The 17732-nt window shown below is 51.0% G+C and overlaps 1 protein-coding gene across 8 annotated transcripts in view; it reads left to right on the top strand.

Annotated features, from left to right (window-relative positions):
* The window catches only part of NOD2 (nucleotide binding oligomerization domain containing 2), a 38682-nt gene extending 26648 nt beyond the window's left edge, over positions 1–12034 (top strand). For 6 of the 8 annotated variants that reach the window (XM_027619423.1, XM_027619426.1, XM_027619428.1 and 3 more), the window contains 5 exons: positions 180–263; positions 991–1074; positions 2623–2706; positions 6145–6228; positions 7916–10801. In XM_027619423.1, the coding sequence (XP_027475224.1) occupies positions 180–263; positions 991–1074; positions 2623–2706; positions 6145–6228; positions 7916–7988 (409 nt within the window). In that variant the 3' untranslated portion in view covers positions 7989–10801. Of the gene's footprint in view, positions 1–179; positions 264–990; positions 1080–2622; positions 2707–6144; positions 6229–7915; positions 10802–11197 lie in introns of those variants that run through there. The other 2 variants (XR_003524238.1, XR_003524239.1) reach the window with 2 other exon arrangements.
* The last annotated feature ends 5698 nt before the right edge of the window (positions 12035–17732 follow it).

Below are 17732 nucleotides of genomic sequence, written 5' to 3'. Positions count from 1 at the left end.
AAAAGGTGGAGGTAGGACCACTTTGCTGGGACCTAGGAGCCCCACTGAGACCATTCTGGAACTGGGTGGTTGTAGCGCCTCCAGCCGGGGACGTAGAGGGGAAGGGCAGGCTTCATGCATGTCTAGAACACACAGCAATAACTCACTGACCGACTGACAGAATCTGTTGGCATTTTTAGGTTGTGGGGCAACAAGGTGGGTGATGAGGGGGCCCAGGCCTTGGCCGAAGCCTTGGGGGATCACCAGAGCTTGAGGTGGCTCAGGTAAGCTTTGGGGTCTGCATGGCCGTGGGGAGTGGGCATGAGGAGGGAGGAGCCTGGGCCAGTAAGTCCTTCATTTGCTTGAACTTTGTTTTACATCCACCCCACCCCCCATGTTAGGCAGTGGGATGAGAAAAAAAGACCCTTGGATTTGGAGTCAGGACCCTTGAGTCTTTCTGGGTGACTTTGGAGTATCCCTTCTTCTCTCAAGGGTCTTGATTCTCAGGGGCAACTAGGTGGCTCAGTCAGTTAAGCATCCAGCTCTTGATTTCGGCTTAAGTCATGATTTCAGGGTCGTGAGATCGAACCCCGCGTCCAGCTCTGTGCTCAGCATGGAACCTGCTTAAGATTCTCTTTCCCTCTCCCTCTGCCCCTCCCCATTCTCTCTCTCTCTTTCTCTTACTGAGAAATATTAAAAAAAAAAAATTCTAAAATGGGTCCTGATTCCCTATCTATAAATTGAAGATTTGGGGCTGCATCAGGTATATTTTATCTCAAGAACCAACTCCAGTCCATTAATAGTGACTACCCAGGACATCATGTCGGGAGGGAGTCTAAGGCTGCTTCCTGTGCTTCACGGAAAAGAGCACTGTAATCAATCAGTCATGTCCGAAATGAAGCCGACTAGGAAGCTGGGCCATAGGTGTCGTGCATTTTGCCCTTCTTGGCTTAGCTTCTCTCTGAGGTCCCTCCCTGCCCTGACACGTTGTTTTTCCTTGATTCCGTTCAGCCTGGTGGGCAACGACATCGGCAGCGTCGGGGCTCAAGCCTTAGCATTAATGTTGGAAAAGAACGTGGCACTGGAAGAACTCTGGTGAGGTGGGAGTGTCCCCTGCTCTGGGGGGCAGATAAGTCTTTCTCGATTCCCAGGCCTCCTCCGTGGAGGCGGATAGAACTGAGCTGGATAATGAAGCGGTTGGGCTTTTGGGTTTGTCTTTCTCTATGTCCTGGGTGGTGTGAAGCATAGAGAGCCTGGCCTGTAGGTGCCGATTCTTTTTATGTAATTATATTTATGGGTTTGTATACTGCCTCCATGTGGCACAATGGTTGAGAGCGGAGACTCTGGAATCCAGCTGGCTGAGCTTCCAGGCCTGCTGTGATCTCAGGCAAGTCATCTAATAATCTCTGCATCCCAGGTTTCTTACCTGTAAAATGAGGGGATGACTGCTTCCGACGGTAAAGCATATGTTATCATACTCGTAATGTTTTGTTATTTCTAAGTCGAGTGCCTAAGAACACCGGAGAGTAGAGTGAGGGTCACCTTGGAAGGTGGAGTGGGGTTTGGAGCAAGTTCAAAGGTGAATCATAAATTGTACTTGCATTGTTGACCCGAAACTGATTCTAAGTTTCCCATCCTTTCGATGCCACTAGTCTGGTCTTCATATGACACAGTCTGGGCACTCCCTGATTATATCAGGGAGATCAAACACTGCTTTCTCCAAGAAGTGGAAGGGCATTGAAACCTCTGATCATTGTCACAAAGTGGATATTGTGGTGGCCTTGGCTGTCAGCAGGGCTCCCTAGCTCTGCCGATGTCCCATTGATTATACCCCGACTAGACTGTACCACTCGGAAATCCTCGTTAGAAGCAGGTCTCACCCTTGGGTGTATCAGTTATGACTACATGATTAGGCTGCAGGGGAGGGAAAAACTCCATGTCCAGTGGCTCAAACCAGTAAAGGATTTATTTTTTTCACGTCTGACCAGTCTGGAGGCCGGCGGCGTGGGGCTGGCGTAATGGCTCCACCAGGTCAGCAGGGGTCGGAGACTCTGTCTCTCTGTCCCTTCAGATCCTCAGTCTGTGGCTTCGCTGTCAAGGTTGGGTGCCGCATGGTCACCAGAGGGCTGCTGTACCTGCGGTACTATTTCTGTGTCCCCAGATTCAGTCTGTATATCCAGGAAGGGCAGGAGGCACAGGCCAGTGAGGTCTGTCTGTTTGAAAGAGCATGTCCATGAGCCCCATCTGCCGGCTTCCCCTTATGTGTTAATGGCCGTGTGGATGTCACTGGCCAACCCCGGCCGTAGTGGAGAGTGGGAAATGCAGCTTTTTTTTTTTTTTTTTTTTTTTTTTAAATCAAGCACAGGGTTGCCCAAATGGAATGAGGCTTCTGTTAATAAGGAAGGGAAAATGGCTATTAGGTCACCTGGACATGAAGAAGCCTGGGGTGAAGTCTCTCCCAGAGACACCCCTGGGATTGAAGACCCTCACACGCGACTCTCCCGGGTCTCACTTTATCTGTAAATGTAGATTTTCAGAGGTTGGCTTTTCTAACTGGGGGGCAAGCAGGTTAATCCTTACTGACATCCTCTTCTATAATAAATGTTACCATATCAACCGGATTTTCTGTCTTGTTCTTGCCAGCCTGGAGGAGAACCATCTCCAGGATGAAGGTGTGTGTTCTCTTGCCAAAGGACTTGAGAGGAATTCAAGTTTGAAAGTTCTAAAGTAAGGAACTCGTAAGCAGGAGGCGGGATGATAATGACGGCCTGGGGTGGGGGGGCGGGCGGGGGTGTCTCTGGGCAGCTTCCTGCCTGGCTAACTCACCCAGGCAGGGTGACCTGGCAGAAATTGGCTGGTAGGGTCAGGGATCCCCCAGACACAGATGGGGATTCAATGCAAGTTGTTTACTGGGGAGGTGGTCCCGGCACACCCTGGTGAGAGGTCAGTGAAATGATGTGGGGGAGGACAGGGACCCAGGAACAAGTGTGTCATCAAGCAGTTATCACCCCGCTTATCACCGAGGGCAGTGGGGGCTCAGACCTGCTGGGGAGCTCCAGGAGCCCCTACCCAACCGAGGAGCGAGGCAGCAGGGGTGTTTGGCCTGTCCTTCATCGGTGTGCTTGTGGGGATGTGAATTTTCCAGCACTTCCGGTTTGCCCTGCACGCGGCCAAGCATGCTCCAGGGCGTCCGTAGAAAGGCCTCAGGCAGAGAGTGGAGGTCTTCCCAGCAAGCAGCCCTCAGAGTTAGAGGGGAAAGCTGAGGGCATATGGGTGCGTTGCCAGTGGCATCTGCTATGGGGCTTACAGGACATGCCCCCTCTCCAGGGGCCATCTCTGGCTCTGGTAGATGTCTTCTTCCAACATCTCTGGTGGTTTCTCTTAGGTTATACAGGTAGGCATGCTTGCATTTATTCGTGTGTGCATTCATTCATTTCTTTGTTGTACATCCATGACTACATTCATCCATTTATGTTTTGATGCAAGAAATATTTCTGGAGCGCTCACTGTGCCAGGCACTGTTGGAGGCCCTGAGGATAGAGTGGTAGAAAGAACAGAGCAGGGCGCCTGGGTGGCTTGGATGGTTGAGCGTCTGCCTTCGGCTCAGGTCATGATCCCAGGGTCCTGGGATCGAGTCCCGCGTCGGGCTCCCTGCTCCTTGGGAGCCTGCTTCTCCCTCTGCCTCTCTCTCTCTCTCTCTCTCTCTCTCTCTCTCTCTCTCTCTCTGTCTTTCACAAATAAATAACTAAAATCTTAAAAAAAAAAAAAAAAGAAAGAACAGAGCAGGCCTCAGCCCCCTTAGCTCTTAGATTCTAATGGGAGAGGCAGATGATGAACAAGTAAGCAAATACACAAGATTATTTATAATAAAGGCTCTAAAGAGAAGAGAATTCAAGGGAAAGATGTGTCAGGGAGTGTCTGGAGGGGCAGGGTTGCAGCTGCCTGGGAAAGGCCTCTCTGGGAAGGTGGCATGGGAGTTGAAACCTTGAATAATAAGAAAAGTTATTGTTCTTATAATGCTGAGGTCTCAGGAATGCACACTCTAGGTGGACCGAAGAGCAAGTGCAAAGGCCTTGTGGCAGAAACAAGCTTGGTGGTTTTGGGAACAGCGGGCAGGGCCTGCATGGTTGGACTGTATATAGGGGAGAGTGGGGGGAGGAAGGGGCAGGGTGAGGAGGCCACATAGGCCTCAGAGCCATGGGAAGGATTTGGGGCTTTATTCTAGGGGCCTTGAGAAGCCTTTGGAGGATTTTAATCTGCACAGCGACATGATCTGATTTACATCATAACAAGATCATGCTTGCTGCTTTGTGCAGAACAGATGGGAGGAGGGGTAAGAAGGAAGGAGGGAGACCAGTCAGGAGCTCCTCCTGTCTTCCAGGCGGGAGATGAAGCAGAGAGGCTTGGATCAGGCTGGTGGCGGAGGAGAAGTCTGGTTGAAGGCGGGTGGGCGCTGGTTGGAGGTCCTGCGGAGGGAGGGTCCGGGAGCCCGAGGGCTGGAGGGCGGCAGCGCTGGCCAGAAGTGGTGGCGAGCCCTGGTGGTAGGCTCAGCGGGCAGGTCCCCGCCCATGAGGACAGGGACGGCCGACGTGAGGAGGAGCCCAGCTAGGGATCATCGCGGGCTTGTGCGCGGGCTCTCCGAGGCTGGCGCCGCACCTGCCGGGGTGCCAAAGGTCTCCCTGGAGAGGGACGTCAGGGCATCCTCAGATGGCTCCTTGTGCGACAGGAAGGGTGGCATCTGCCCTGGCAAATGTGGCCCGTGGAACACGCTCGCCTTCAGAGGCGGGCAGACAGCTGCCTCTGGGAGAGTGTCTGCTTTGCTGCCAGCCCGCCAGCCACTCTGGCAACACTTGTTTGTATTTCTTTGCAGGGGCGAGGGAGTTGCCAAATGTTTGGGGAAAACACTTGTGCCCGTCCGTCCCTTGGGTGAAACCGGGCTGGGAGGCCTGGGGGACGCCAGGACTGTCTAAGTGGGGGCGCCAGGCTTTGCACACGGGGGGCCGACGGCATACCTGGTTTAGTACTAACCAGGTGTGACACGGCATGTTCATCTTCCGTCGGTGTCACAGACTTAGCCCCGTCTACCCCAAGGGTTGCCAGGTGATGGCAGCAGGGCTTGGCCCACGCTGCCTAGTCCAGAGCCTTAGCATTAAGCACCACTGAATTCCATCATCCCTCACTGTTTCCCCTTCTTGGGGCGCCTGGGTGGCTCAGTCAGTTACGCATCTGAGTTTGGCTCAGGTCACAGTCTCGGGCTCCTGGGATCGAGCCCCACATTGGGCTCCCTGCTCAGTGGGGAGTCTGCTTGTCCCTCTGCCCCTTCCTCCTGCTTGTACTCTCTCTCTCTAAATAAATCAAATCTTAAAAAAAAAAATGGGGGGAGCTTCTTATGTACCTTAAAAAAAAAAAAAAAAAAGCCTGCATCCTTCTTTTTCCAGGCAGAGTGGCTGCCAAATGTTGGGTAAGTGTGTGGGCTCTGGCACCTGGCGGGTTGGGTTTGGACCCCAGCTCCAACATTACCCACTGTTTCTCCTTGGTTTTGCGCTTCGGTAGCACTGAGTGTAAAGGGAGGTAATAATGGGACCCAGCAGGGGGTGGTGGCTCTTCTCTGCTGTCTCTGACAGTGTGCCTTCTCCCTTCCCAATTGCCAACCTCATATTTTCTCGAATCCATGTCTCTGCCCCCCACCCCACATGAAAATATTACTGTTCATTGATTATTTCCCATCAGTTGAGTATGGTGCCAAATGCACCACAGAATATGCCATTCTTTTGTTTAACTCTTAGACTCCACGAGGTAGGTGCTCTTTTAGGTCTGTCTTACAGATGAGGAAGTTGGGATTAATTTGCCTGAGATCAGAAAAGATGCGGTGTTAAGTTGGATTGGAACCCAGGGAGTAAAATGTACATACTTAACCCCCATGCCACAGCCCCTTCCTAAGGGAGATACACGAATCTGGGAAACAGAGGAAAGAGTGGTGCATTTCCTTGTAGGCTTTGAACCTTTATGGATGAGCTTGTTGGGAATCTCAGACAAGAGCGTGACATGTCAAGGGGGTAGGTGGGCTTCTGTAGGCTGGCCAACTCCCAAAGCCTCCTTTAATTGGACAGGCCCCAGAGGAGAACCAAGCATCCTTGAAGCTCACCCTTCTGTCTTTCTCTCCAGGCTGTCCAACAACTGCGTCACCTACCTTGGGGCAGAAGCCCTCCTGCAGGCCCTGGAAAGGAATGATACCATCCTGGAAGTCTGGTAAGGCCCCTGGACAGGCCTCTTTACCTCTCTGAGCCTCCCTTTTCCAATCTGTAAGATGGGGCCAGGAGAGAGGGGGAACTTATTTTCCCTCTGGGCTCTGACATTCTGTGACATTCTGCATGCAGTGGATCTAATTTCTCTCTGGGGAAGATGTTTTCATGTCTCCAAGCGTGGATCAAGTGGTTCATTTTTAAACCCTGAGTATGCAGGAATGTTTCAGTCCAGGTAACAGTGTAGGAGGGGGTGTGGTGGAAGACGGACACGGACACAGGAATTTGGGGGCATTGCGCCTGCATTCCCAGGTTGGGGCTGTTGCCTCTGGGTGGAGGTGACATTGGCGGGGGTGGGGGTGGGGGAAGGAGGTACTGTTGTACAGTGTTTCCAGATCTTTATAATTAAAAGCCATGTTCCTTCATGTGTTTGAAAAAAGCATTGAGTCACACCTTCAGAGACTTATGCTCCTTCTTTCCAGGGATGTATTTATCACTCACAGAGTAAGTATGAAGGTTCCCCCTGGTTTGATGTGTAATGAGTGAATGTCCCACTGTATGTGTTTCAGGCACTGGGCTATAAGCCAATCTTTTAAAACTAGGAGATTCCCCCATGAAAATCTATATTTCTTTTTTTTTTAAAGATTTTATTCATTTATTTAATTGACAGAGAGAGAGAGAGAGACAGCGAGAGAGGGAACACAAGCAGGGTGAGGGGGCAGAGGGAGAAGCAGGCTTCCTGCCGAGCAGGGAGCACGATGAGGGGCTCGATCCCAGGACCCTGGGATCATGACCTGAGCTGAAGGCAGTCGCTTAACCGACTGAGCCACCCAGGCGCCCCTGAAATCTATATTTCTGAGTTTTCACCCCAAAGCTTCCAACTCTGGGTACTCACGGAAAATGCCAGTAAGTAAGCAGAGTAGAGTAGGACTGACCTCACTGAGCTGGGCAGACCGGCTCTTGCCGACTGCACACCCAGCAAGCTTGGCATCCTGGGCCAGGCCCCTTTGACTGCCTTATGTCTCATCCCTGCGAGCTTGTGACCCCTGCTTTGCATATGCCGACTGACCGGTCCCTCCCTTAAAAATCAAGGCAGCAGCAACAATACATATCGGTTGATGAAGTTAAAAATAAAGACTTGTCGGAGTCTGCCCGGGGAAGAGATTTTTCCTCTCTGTATGATTGTGTAATCCCTGTAGGCCATGACGTCCTCAGGTCCTGGGCAGAGTGTGGGTTTTTGTTTCTGTGTTTGTTTTAAACCATTGCATGGTCATAGGAAATGTCACATTCTGCGTCTCGGGGTGGGGGAGGAAGCCAGCATCATGTTGATATTTTAAGGGTTCTGATGTTATTTGCCGCCTGTCGGCAGAGCTTGGGAGGGCATCAGGGTTTGCTCATTGCTTTCTTGATGAATTCTGCTGTTGCCTTAAAAAGAATCTCCAGCCTTGGGGAGTCGGGGTCGGCTGGGTCGGGGGTGGGTTTTCTCTGCAGAGTCCCAGAGGCTTGCTTCATCCCATGCAATGATTCATGAGCCGCCCTGGTGGACCAAGGCTAACACCAGCATGGGAGGGCTGCAGCTGGGCCCCAAGGGGCCAGGCCATTGAGTCCCAGGTTTAGGAAGTAGCAGCCTCCAATCAAAAGCACCGCCCTGGCTCAGCACTCATCCAAACCTCTCTTTGCTTTATCCCCTTTAGGCTCCGAGGCAACACTTTCTCTCCCGAGGAAATTGAGAGGCTCAGCCAGAGGGACACCAGACTCTTGCTCTGAAGCCTGGGGGCCAATGTTTATCTCAGTTTGCGAACAAGCTGTGGGTTTGGATCCCAGGACCTGGATTACATCTGGCAGCAGCCCATTCACACAGAGCCGTGTCCTGCCCAGGGCAGGGCTGGCGCAATGGGTCATCTTTGTTCCGGCAGAGGAAGGAGCCATAGTGCCCTTCAGAGCAGACTTTTCTGCAGCTGACTTTTGCATCTGGTTCTTCCCACGATTCAGTCCATGGAATGTAGCAGAGGGACAGCTCCTGCCGCCGCCTCCAGCTGATCTGATGTGGGTCAGTGGGGCCCATGGATGTTACCGCGTGCCCATCACTGTAGAGACCTAGACCCACAGGAGATGCCCCGTCCCACCTGTCTCGCAATGAGGAGGTAGACTCAGGAAGCAGCTTTCTGCCAGGTTTTAACCCCTGGGTTGTCATCTCTCCAGGCTCTTCCCCACATCTGGTCCCTCCACCCATCCTGGACCCCTGCACGGGGCACTTCCTCTGTGGGGAAGGACTCAGAATACTGGTGTTCTCAGCTTTGATATTTATAGGCTCCCCCCCCCCCACATATACGCAGGGTGGGAAGGGCTATAATTTACCTGCTGCCCTTCCTGATACTTGACCTTATTGAAAGGGGACACGGGACGGCCATTTACTTCCTCCAGACATTTTAGATTTTCACTTGATCTTAGCCAAAAGGCTGAGAAGCGATTTTCAAGAAAAATAAGACCACACTACAGCTGATATCATACGCATATTTTTATTTCTGGTGAAATCAATTAGTCTTCAGTTAAGCCTTTGGAAGCCACTCCCCACCCAAATGCAGTTTTTTAGAATCAGTCCGGGCCAGAATTTTGAGCAGTCCCACCAGGGCTCTGGTTGATGCCTGGGAGCTGGACTCTGACAGCAGCCTTCTAAAATATATTCATGAGAGTTGGTTCAGTGTTATGTGATAGAAAGTTATGGACCAAAAGTTTACAGGGGCAAAATCAAAGACTTTTCCTTATAAGGCAGATATTTTTCTGGATTTTTTTTTTTTTTTCCAAATGATGCATGTTGAAGCCTCTGTAAATGGTAGGTGCTGTACAAGTGTTATTATTTAAACATTATTATTTGTGAACACTGGTTAATATTTATAAGCCACTTTGTTTTATTCTCCCCAGTTTGTTTTTATAAAAAACACCACCATGGATTTTATGCTGTAAATAGTCACAGAGAAGAAAACTGTGGAGAGCCCCCCAAAGCTGTCTTCATTGTGACCAAATATTTAAAAAAAACATTCCTGAACGTTGTCAGATAGTCAAGCACAGTCTTCCACTTGGAGGGGGAAGAATGATGTTTGGACCAGAAAACGTATTGGTTAGGGCAAAAGCAGTTCTTAGAAATAGGCTTGCAAAAAAACTCTCTGGGCTTTGGCTTAGAAAGGTCTAACCCTGCGTGAAGTCTGTGCAGGAGCCTCGTGGTGCCCCACATGGCTGCAAGGCAAACGTGAGGAGGCCTCTGGGCCTCCCTTGATTCTCTCCCCGTGGCTCCAGGGGTCTTAAGCAGGAGAAGGATGGAGAAGGTTCGGGAACAGCTCCCCGCAGCAAGCAGCCTCCTGGGTAGGCCTTGTTGAAATCATTCTCAGCTGTATTTAATGAGCAAGAGCTCAGGTAGCTCCTCACCGAAGTGAGATCCGCTCCCTGGGAATTTTTTTTTTTTTTTTTTTTAAGATTTTATTTATTTATGTGAGAGGGAGAGAATGAGAGATAGAGAGCACGAGAGGGAAGAGGGTCAGAGGGAGAAGCAGACTCCCTGCCGAGCAGGGAGCCCGATGTGGAACTCGATCTCGGGACTCCAGGATCATGCCCTGAGCCGAAGGCAGTCGCTTAACCGACTGAGCCACCCAGGCGCCCTCCTGGGAATGTTTTGTGTGGGCCTCGCTCGTGAAATGCTGCGGCATCTCTGTGGGCTCCTGTGCGTGAGCTTGCCTGTGGGCTCTCCGTGGGTGGTGGTAGTTTCTGGCCAGTCTTCTGTCCTGATACAGAAGATCAGGAGGAAGGTGGAGATCGATGGGCCTGCTTTCCCTGAGGAGTAAACACAACAGTCCATGTGTGTGGCGGCGACTTGGATGGTAAATTTCGTTTTCCTGAAATTCATTCAGCAATGATTTATGGGCCAGGTATATTAGGACCATCGATGGATGAACACAACAGACAGGATCCCTATCCTCAAAGCACTTAGGTTGGGGGGAGGTGGGGAGGTGGGCAGAAAACTAGTGAACTGGAAGATATAGAAAATAAGGTCCACTGTGGTAAGTGCTAGGAAGGAAATAAACAGGGGCGCCTGGGTGGCTCAGTCATTAAGTGTCCACCTACAGCTCAGGTCATGATCCCAGGGGCCTGGGATCGAGTCCTGCATCAGGCTCCCCGCTGGGTGGGAAGTCTGCTTCTCCCACTCTCCCCAACTCACACGTGTGTGTGCTCTCTCTCTCTAAAAAAAAAAGAAATAAAGGTTCAAGATAGAGGGGAACCTTCAGATTGGGGATTGGGCTGAGACACGTAAGCTGGGACCCTAAGAATGAGAAGGGTCTGGCCTTGCCAAGAGTGAGGGGGCTTGTTCACCGAGGACAAGCTGCATGAAGACCCTGTCATGGGGAAGAGCTTGGTACATGTAGTAGGCTGAATAATGGCCCCAAATATTTAGCTCCTCATTCCTTGAGCCTGTGAATGTTGCCTTACGTGGCAAAAGGGACTTTAAAGAGGTGATAAAGGGGTGCCTGGGTGGTTCGGTTGGTTAAGCATCCAACTCTTGATTTTGACTGAGGTCATGATCTCAGGGTTGGGAGATCACCCAAGCCCCACATCCGGCTCCATGCTCAGTGGGGAGTCTGCTTGAGATTCTTCCTCCTTCTCCCTCTGCCACTCCCCCCCGGTCAAGCTCTCTCTCTCTCTCAAAAAAAAAAAAAAAAAAAGTGATTAAGATGAGGATCTTGGCTGGGGTGCCTGAGTGACTCAGTCGGTTAAGTGTCTGCCTTTGGGCTCAGGTCATGATCCCGGGGTCCTGGGATCGAGCCCCGCATCGGGCTCCCTGCTTCTCCCTCTGCCACTCTCTCTCTCTGTCTCTCATGAATAAATAAGATCTTAAAAAAAAAAAAAGATGAGGATCTTGGGATGGGGAGATTTTCCTAGATTATCCAAATAGACCCTAACTGCAACCACAAATGTCTTTATTGAAGAGAGGCAGAGGGAGATTTGACACAGAAGAAGAAGGCGGTGTGACCACTGAGGGAAGATGCTAGACTGCTGGCTTTGAAGGTGGAGGAAGGGGCCCCACGGGCCAAGGCGTGCAGCTCTGGAAGCTGGAAAAGGCAAGGACACAGGTTTTCCCCTAGAACCTCTGGAGGGAGCGCAGCCCTGCCGCCACTTTGGTTCCAGCCCATTTTGGATTCTGGCCTCCAGGACTGTAAGAGACTTAATTTGTGTCATTTTAAGCCACCAAGTTTGTGGTAATGTGTCACAGCAGCCACAGGAAACAAATATGTTTAAGGCAAGCTAAGGGGCGAGTGTCACTACATGGGTTTGGGGAGGTAGGTAGGGGGCCAGTTCAGGAAGCGCCTAGTTGACCATGGTCAAGGCCTTGGGCTTGATCTTAGAATAATGGCAAGCCATTGGAGAGTTCAAAGCAGGATCAGTGTGACCCAGTGACATTTAAAGAAGACCTCTTTTGCTCCTGGGTGGAGAAGGGACTGGAAGGCATAGGGGTGAGATGAACAGAAAAAGGAGAGACCACCTAGGCGCTACTGCAGGTGAGAGGCAGTTGTTTTAATGTGGCGTCAGCAGAGGTGGAGAGAAGAGGATGGATTCCAGAAATGTTCTAGGAGTCGATTCCTCAAGGTTTACAAATGGAATGGATGGGAGAAGAGGGGGAGGGGAGACTCAAGGCTCCTCAGTTTTTGACTTGAGTAACCGGGGCACACCATCCTGGTTGTCAGGTAGGAAGACAGATGGGAAGCCAGCTTGGAAGCAGGAGGGGCTTTGTTTTGGATGGTCAAGTTTGGGACACCTGAGTGACGTCAAGCGGAGACACCAAGTTATGCTGTGAGTCTGGAGCCCGTGGGAGAGGTCATTGCCAGGTTTAACAGCATGGGTGTCCTCAGCCTCTAAAGGGGAATGGGGTCACTGGGCCTGGATGTCATAACCCACGGAGAGATTATGGAGAAAGAAGAGTTCAAGAGGGTCCAGCGAAGGGTGCCACTGGGACCTGGATACGTGCTTACTGTCAGAGCTCAGAGTAGAGGCTTCTTAACATTTCCAAAGTCTAGCAGATCCACCAAAAGCATTCTGGGCCTGGGCAGGTAACTTGCAAACAAGTTAGCCAACTTTCCAGAAATCACTTTGCAGAACAGGAGCAGACACATTCTAGATTGGTGGCTGAAAATACATAATTCTTATGTGCAGACAAAAAAAAGTACCAGAGCAAGAGAATTTTTTAAAAGAGCTTCAGACTTTTAATTATATTCACCATCATCCTAGAAGAAAAAAAAAAATGTCAATCTGAGTGCTACCCCCCCCCCCCGGCCCCCCCCCCACATAGCGCCAAAATCAGATACTGGAACGAATACACCCCGCAGAAAGTGTGGGAGGTAGAATCACATTCTAAGCAGGCTGAGTTGAGACTACATACAGCATCATTTCATTATTGCACCAACACATCTTCACGCCTCCATCCCCACTCAGGAGATGGGTGCAGCCCAGCGGGTGAAGCACACAGCGGTGGGGGCGCACACTCTGGTAGTGCCCGCACCCGAGGGAACACGTAGGCTCGGGCCCTGGGGTCAGGTTTCAGGGGAGTGACATCGGGGCCATCCTGGAGAATTACATGGGGAGAGCCTTCAGCTGTGCGGACAGGCAATCTGAGATCGTTGGATTCTCCAAGATTACTTTTTTTTTTTGCTCTAAATTTAATCCCATCTATCATCACTTCCAGAACAACCCACAGATCCAATCCCCTAGGCATCATCCCTCCCTTATCAGTCACCCTGAAAATCCCTCCCCTCCCTTTTTTACTTGGAACAACTTTCTTGATATCGTCAGTTCTGCATTGCCCGCCCCCCCCATGTGCTCTCTCCCACCCCCAGAAAAGAAGGGCCTCCTTAGGGGCCCATCCTTACCTGGATGACTACATGAGCGTCTTAACTGGCCTGCCTGCGACCCCTGACCCACAACGTCAGCCTGTTAAAAGGTAAGTCCGATGAATCACTGCTCTGATCAAAATGCTCCAGAACTTCCCAGTCTAGCCCAGGGTGAAAGTCAAGTTCCCCTCTTGGCCTGGCCCACCCCTGTGTTTTCATGGACCTCCCCTCTGCCACTCCGACTCCCGTTCCCTGCACTCCAGTCACATGGCTTCTTGGCCACTCCTTGACAATGCAAACTGCATCCAGACCTTTGCACTTGCCTATTTCCTCTTACAGGAACACTCTTCCCGAGACAGTGGCCTGGCTGGCTTCCTCATTTACAGCAGGTCTTTGTTCAAGTGTCAGCTCATCAAGGGACTCCTTCCCTGAACCATCTACCTCAAATGGCCGTCCCTGACCACTCTCTCCTCCTCAGCCCTCCTTAATAGTGTCTTCCCAGCACACACCACCTGATGTATGTGTGTTTCTTCCTTCCCCTAGAATGTCAGCTCCATGAGAACAAGAGCCATGCTTGCTGCAGAGTCCTCCAGGGCTAGAATAGTGCCTAGTGCATAGTCGATGCTCAGATATTTGTTAACCGAATGGAGAATCAACCTGCCTAAAAGAGGCAGAACATAGAAGTTGGGGAGGATTATAAAAACGAATCACCTCTTTCCTAATACCATTGGTGTCTCCTTCCTAAGGGAGGAAGGTTTCCTGCCACATGAGATCATTCCTAATGTATTTACTGCCACAAATGGGATTCCGGAGGTAGCACAAGGGTCCCAACGAAGAGCATTAGACCCCTCGTCTCTGTGGGTGTGTTTTTTAAATCACGCAGAGATCATTTGTCATTGATAACAGCAAATAGCTCAAACGGGAGCATGGATTTACAGTTCAGCAGGATTGGGGGAAAGATGATTAAAGTAATCCCTTTTATCTTGTCAAAAAGAGCTTTAGGGGGCGCCTGGGTGGCTCAGTTGGTTAAGCGACTGCCTTCGGCTCAGGTCATGATCCTGGAGTCCCAGGATCGAGTCCCACATCGGGCTCCCTGCTCAGCAGGGAGTCTGCTTCTCCCTCTGACCCTCTTCCCTCTCGTGCTCTCTATCTCTCATTCTCTCTCTCTCAAATATATAAATAAAATCTTTGGAAAAAAAAAAAGAGCTTTAGGGTGACCAGAGTAAAAGTCCCCACACAGAATGTTCAGTTGTACCTGCAGATCCACCCCCCTAACCCCCCATCTCTGAGAGACAAGCACATCCTTGGTATGGCAGACTCTCCACTCATCCAGTGACTGAAACACCGTGCTGGGCTGTAGGGAGAAAGCACCCATGCACTATCCTTGCCTGTGGGGACGCCCGGTCCAGTTAGGTGGTTCAGAGCTTATTCATTAGCCCCATGGTTTAGAGCTTATTCTGAATGCCCCTATTCCCAGGAGTGGTGGGGAAACGGCCGGAAGCATGGGAAGCTGGATGAACAGCTAGGAGTTGCGATTTCCTGGGTTGGGGAAGGCAGAAGGACTTAGGTGGGCGTGGAGGAGTATCAGGAGTTCACTTTTGGCTGTGTGGAGTGGAGGTGCTGAGCAGGCAGTAGGACCTAAAATACTGAAATTGGTGAGGCTGGAAGTTAAGAGGTAGCCTGTGGTAGCCATTTGGGGAGCACGGGGCAGGGTCTAAGAAATGACCGTTACTGGTGCTACTGAGATTTGGTTGGGTCCTGCGTAGGTGTTACTCCAAGTCACAGGTCTCTACCAGGCGACCAGGTTTCCAGCTCTTGGGGCAGAGTGCTCAATTTAACCCAGTAGCTTTTTGTTGGGTTCCTGCTGTGTACAACGGGAGCTATGGGAGACAGTTTAGAATCAGTGTTAACTACCCTATTAAAACCCTTCAGCAGGATCCTGCTCTTAAGCTAAAGACCAAAACTTAACTCCCAAGGCCCTACCTGAAGGGCTCTTTTGTGCTCACATTTACTATGCTCTGCCTCTTTCAGTTCCTTCAATATGTCACGCACAGTCCTGTTCCCTTTGCCGGAAGTGCTCTCTTTCCCCCTCGGCTGCTAGTGGTCTTTCCTATTTCATCTTACAGGTGACTTCCTCAAACAGGCCTTCCCTCAGTGCCCAACCACCTCTTATGTGTGCTCAGCACAGTTCTCCTTCTGGGGCTCACCCTTCCCTCCGTAGTTTAGTAAGTGATCTTGCAGCTAGTCCTTTAAGGTCTGTCCTTCCCTGCCAGAGGGTATGGATGGCATCTCTCTTGGACACCCCTGGGTTTCTTGGTCCCTGCTCGGTAACCTAACCAGCAGTTGTGTGGATCCAGGCCAGGCTGAGTGGAACAGGCTGTGAGATGGTAGAGAAACAGAGGGGATCAAGCAGGGCCTGGAGCCATCTGCAAGGACCCTTGGAAGAGGGTGGACTTTGGTTAGGCCTGAAACAAAGGGAGGATTGGAAAGCAGAGAGGATGGACATTTCAGTTGGAGAATCTGTTTCAACAGAGCTGGAAAGAGCCCTGACTTGAAATCAGGAGAACCAGGGTCTCAGCTCCTCTCCTGGGTGACCTGGGACAAGTTATATTCCCTCTCTGGACCTTAATCTCCTCTCTGTAGAAGGAGAGACTGGCTTAGCAAGGATGGCAAATAATAGCAGCATGACCCTATTCCCCAATCTTATCCCCTGGCAGACGTCTCTTTTCCCTGAGAGACTGAATACGGTTTTAGAATTGTTTTCAACACAATGTTCTGGACAGTCATTACCAATTTATGGGAGATGGTAATTGAGATAAGCCCTGTTTATCGGGCCTGGCTTGGAAGAGTATCTCTTGGATGAAGTCAGGCTTTGACAGTGTCTGATTCAAGGAATGGGTCGCAGGAGCACTGAGCAAGGGCTCTGACAGCTACAGGTAGGGCGGAAAGCAGTGGGCTCAGCAGTACCAAATACCATCATCAGAAAAGGCTTGAAGATGTCTTCGTCCTGTGGTGGCAAACTGACCTTCGGGGGCCAGTAGAGAACGTAAAGGACAGAAATATGCCAGGTGAATAAACTAGGGATGGTGAGCAGTGTGGCAAATGGGGGAAAGGGAAAGGGAGACTGTCCTGTCTTAAAGGATTCAAACTCTTTCTCTCCCATTCCACTTCCTCTTCTCCTTCCTCCTCCTCATTGTATAGGTCAAGCAAGAATGTCTTCAGGCTGAATTGCTCGCCTAGACAGCCAGACGGTGACCTCTGAGTCCTCCTGACTTTATTGGAGAATCTAGACCCGGGAGGGAACTGTGTCGCCTAAGGCCACACTGTGAGCCAGGCCTGTTGATTTCCGTTTTGTTGCTTTCTACAGCACCGTGGGGTCTTGGAGCGTGGGACAGAGGATAGAGAGGAATGAAAGAGACACAAAAGTGAGTTGAGGCTTAGGTTTTCAAAAGATGTCCATTTCATCCCGGGTGCTTAGGGCAATGGAGGTGGGTGGCCTGTTTACTAGTACTGTTAGTAATCACTCATGTGACTTCTTTTATGTACTCACTGGTTTAAACTGCCCAGATCTTCAGAAATGTCACTTTCCACTGGGGAAATTTTCCCTCTCATGATTAAATACACACACCCCTCTTCTTTCCTCAGTATTAATCACCTTCTCCTGTAATTGGTACTTAAAATGTCAAAGGAGAAGGAATTAATTAACAGGAGTATCCAGTGCAGCAAGGCATGCTATGTGGCAAGGCTCTGGGACTGATTATAAAAAGCACTTCCTTAAATATTTTGAGCACTTTTGGGAATCAGAAACCTCCCTTCTAATTGAAAGATCCTTAACTACACCCCAAGTCCTGGCTGGTGGCCAGGGGTACAGAGCGAAGTGAGGCAGCGAGTGGAAATCCTGTCTTCGCCACCCTAGGGACCCCTCCCTCCAAACTGGGATAGGTGGCAACAGAGGTTTCGAAAACAGCAGAGGCCCCGGGCCGAATCTGACGGAGGAGAAGAGATTCAACACGACTGAGCTCCGTAGGTAAACTACGGTGTTTGGTGTTTCACAACAGTTCTGTAGGACAGGTGATGACTATCTCCATATTACAGATGAGGATACTGAGGCTTAGCGTGGTCGTGAGATCCTCACGTCACGAGGCTACTAATTGAAAGCGCAAAGGATTCAAACTTAAGTCTGATTCTAAAGCTTTGCTTTTTCATGGAATCCTGAAATCCTATTCCCAGCTCGTGTCACCCCAGCCCCAAACTCCCCGCAGGAGTTTTGACAGCTAAGCCGAGAGCCAGCACCCGGGCCTGGGAGGTGGAGCGGGGAGCAGCACAGCGCCCCGCCCCGGCTCCGGTGTCGGCCAATGGTAATGCGGCACCCACAGTCTTCTGTCCAATCAGCCAGAGCTCCCCGCCCACCTCCCCCCGCTCCTCCTCCCCTCCCCTCCGCTTTCCCTTTGGCTCGACCGAGCTTGACGGAGCGGAAAGTCCCTTCAGCGGGCTCCGGGCCGGCAGCCATTGGAGGAAGGTCTGTTACAGGGCTGCCCAATCAGAGCGTGCACAGAAAGGCACCTCGGTCTACGATTGGCTAGTGAGGCGGTTGCCCCCCTCGCTCCCCCCCCTCTCTCTCCCCCCCCCCCACGGGCGG

Source organism: Zalophus californianus, chromosome 17 (genome assembly GCF_009762305.2).
Source record: "Zalophus californianus isolate mZalCal1 chromosome 17, mZalCal1.pri.v2, whole genome shotgun sequence".
Lineage (NCBI taxonomy): Eukaryota > Metazoa > Chordata > Mammalia > Carnivora > Otariidae > Zalophus > Zalophus californianus.
Note: the sequence above shows the minus strand (reverse complement) of the source record. Positions and strands in the feature narration are given on the sequence as shown.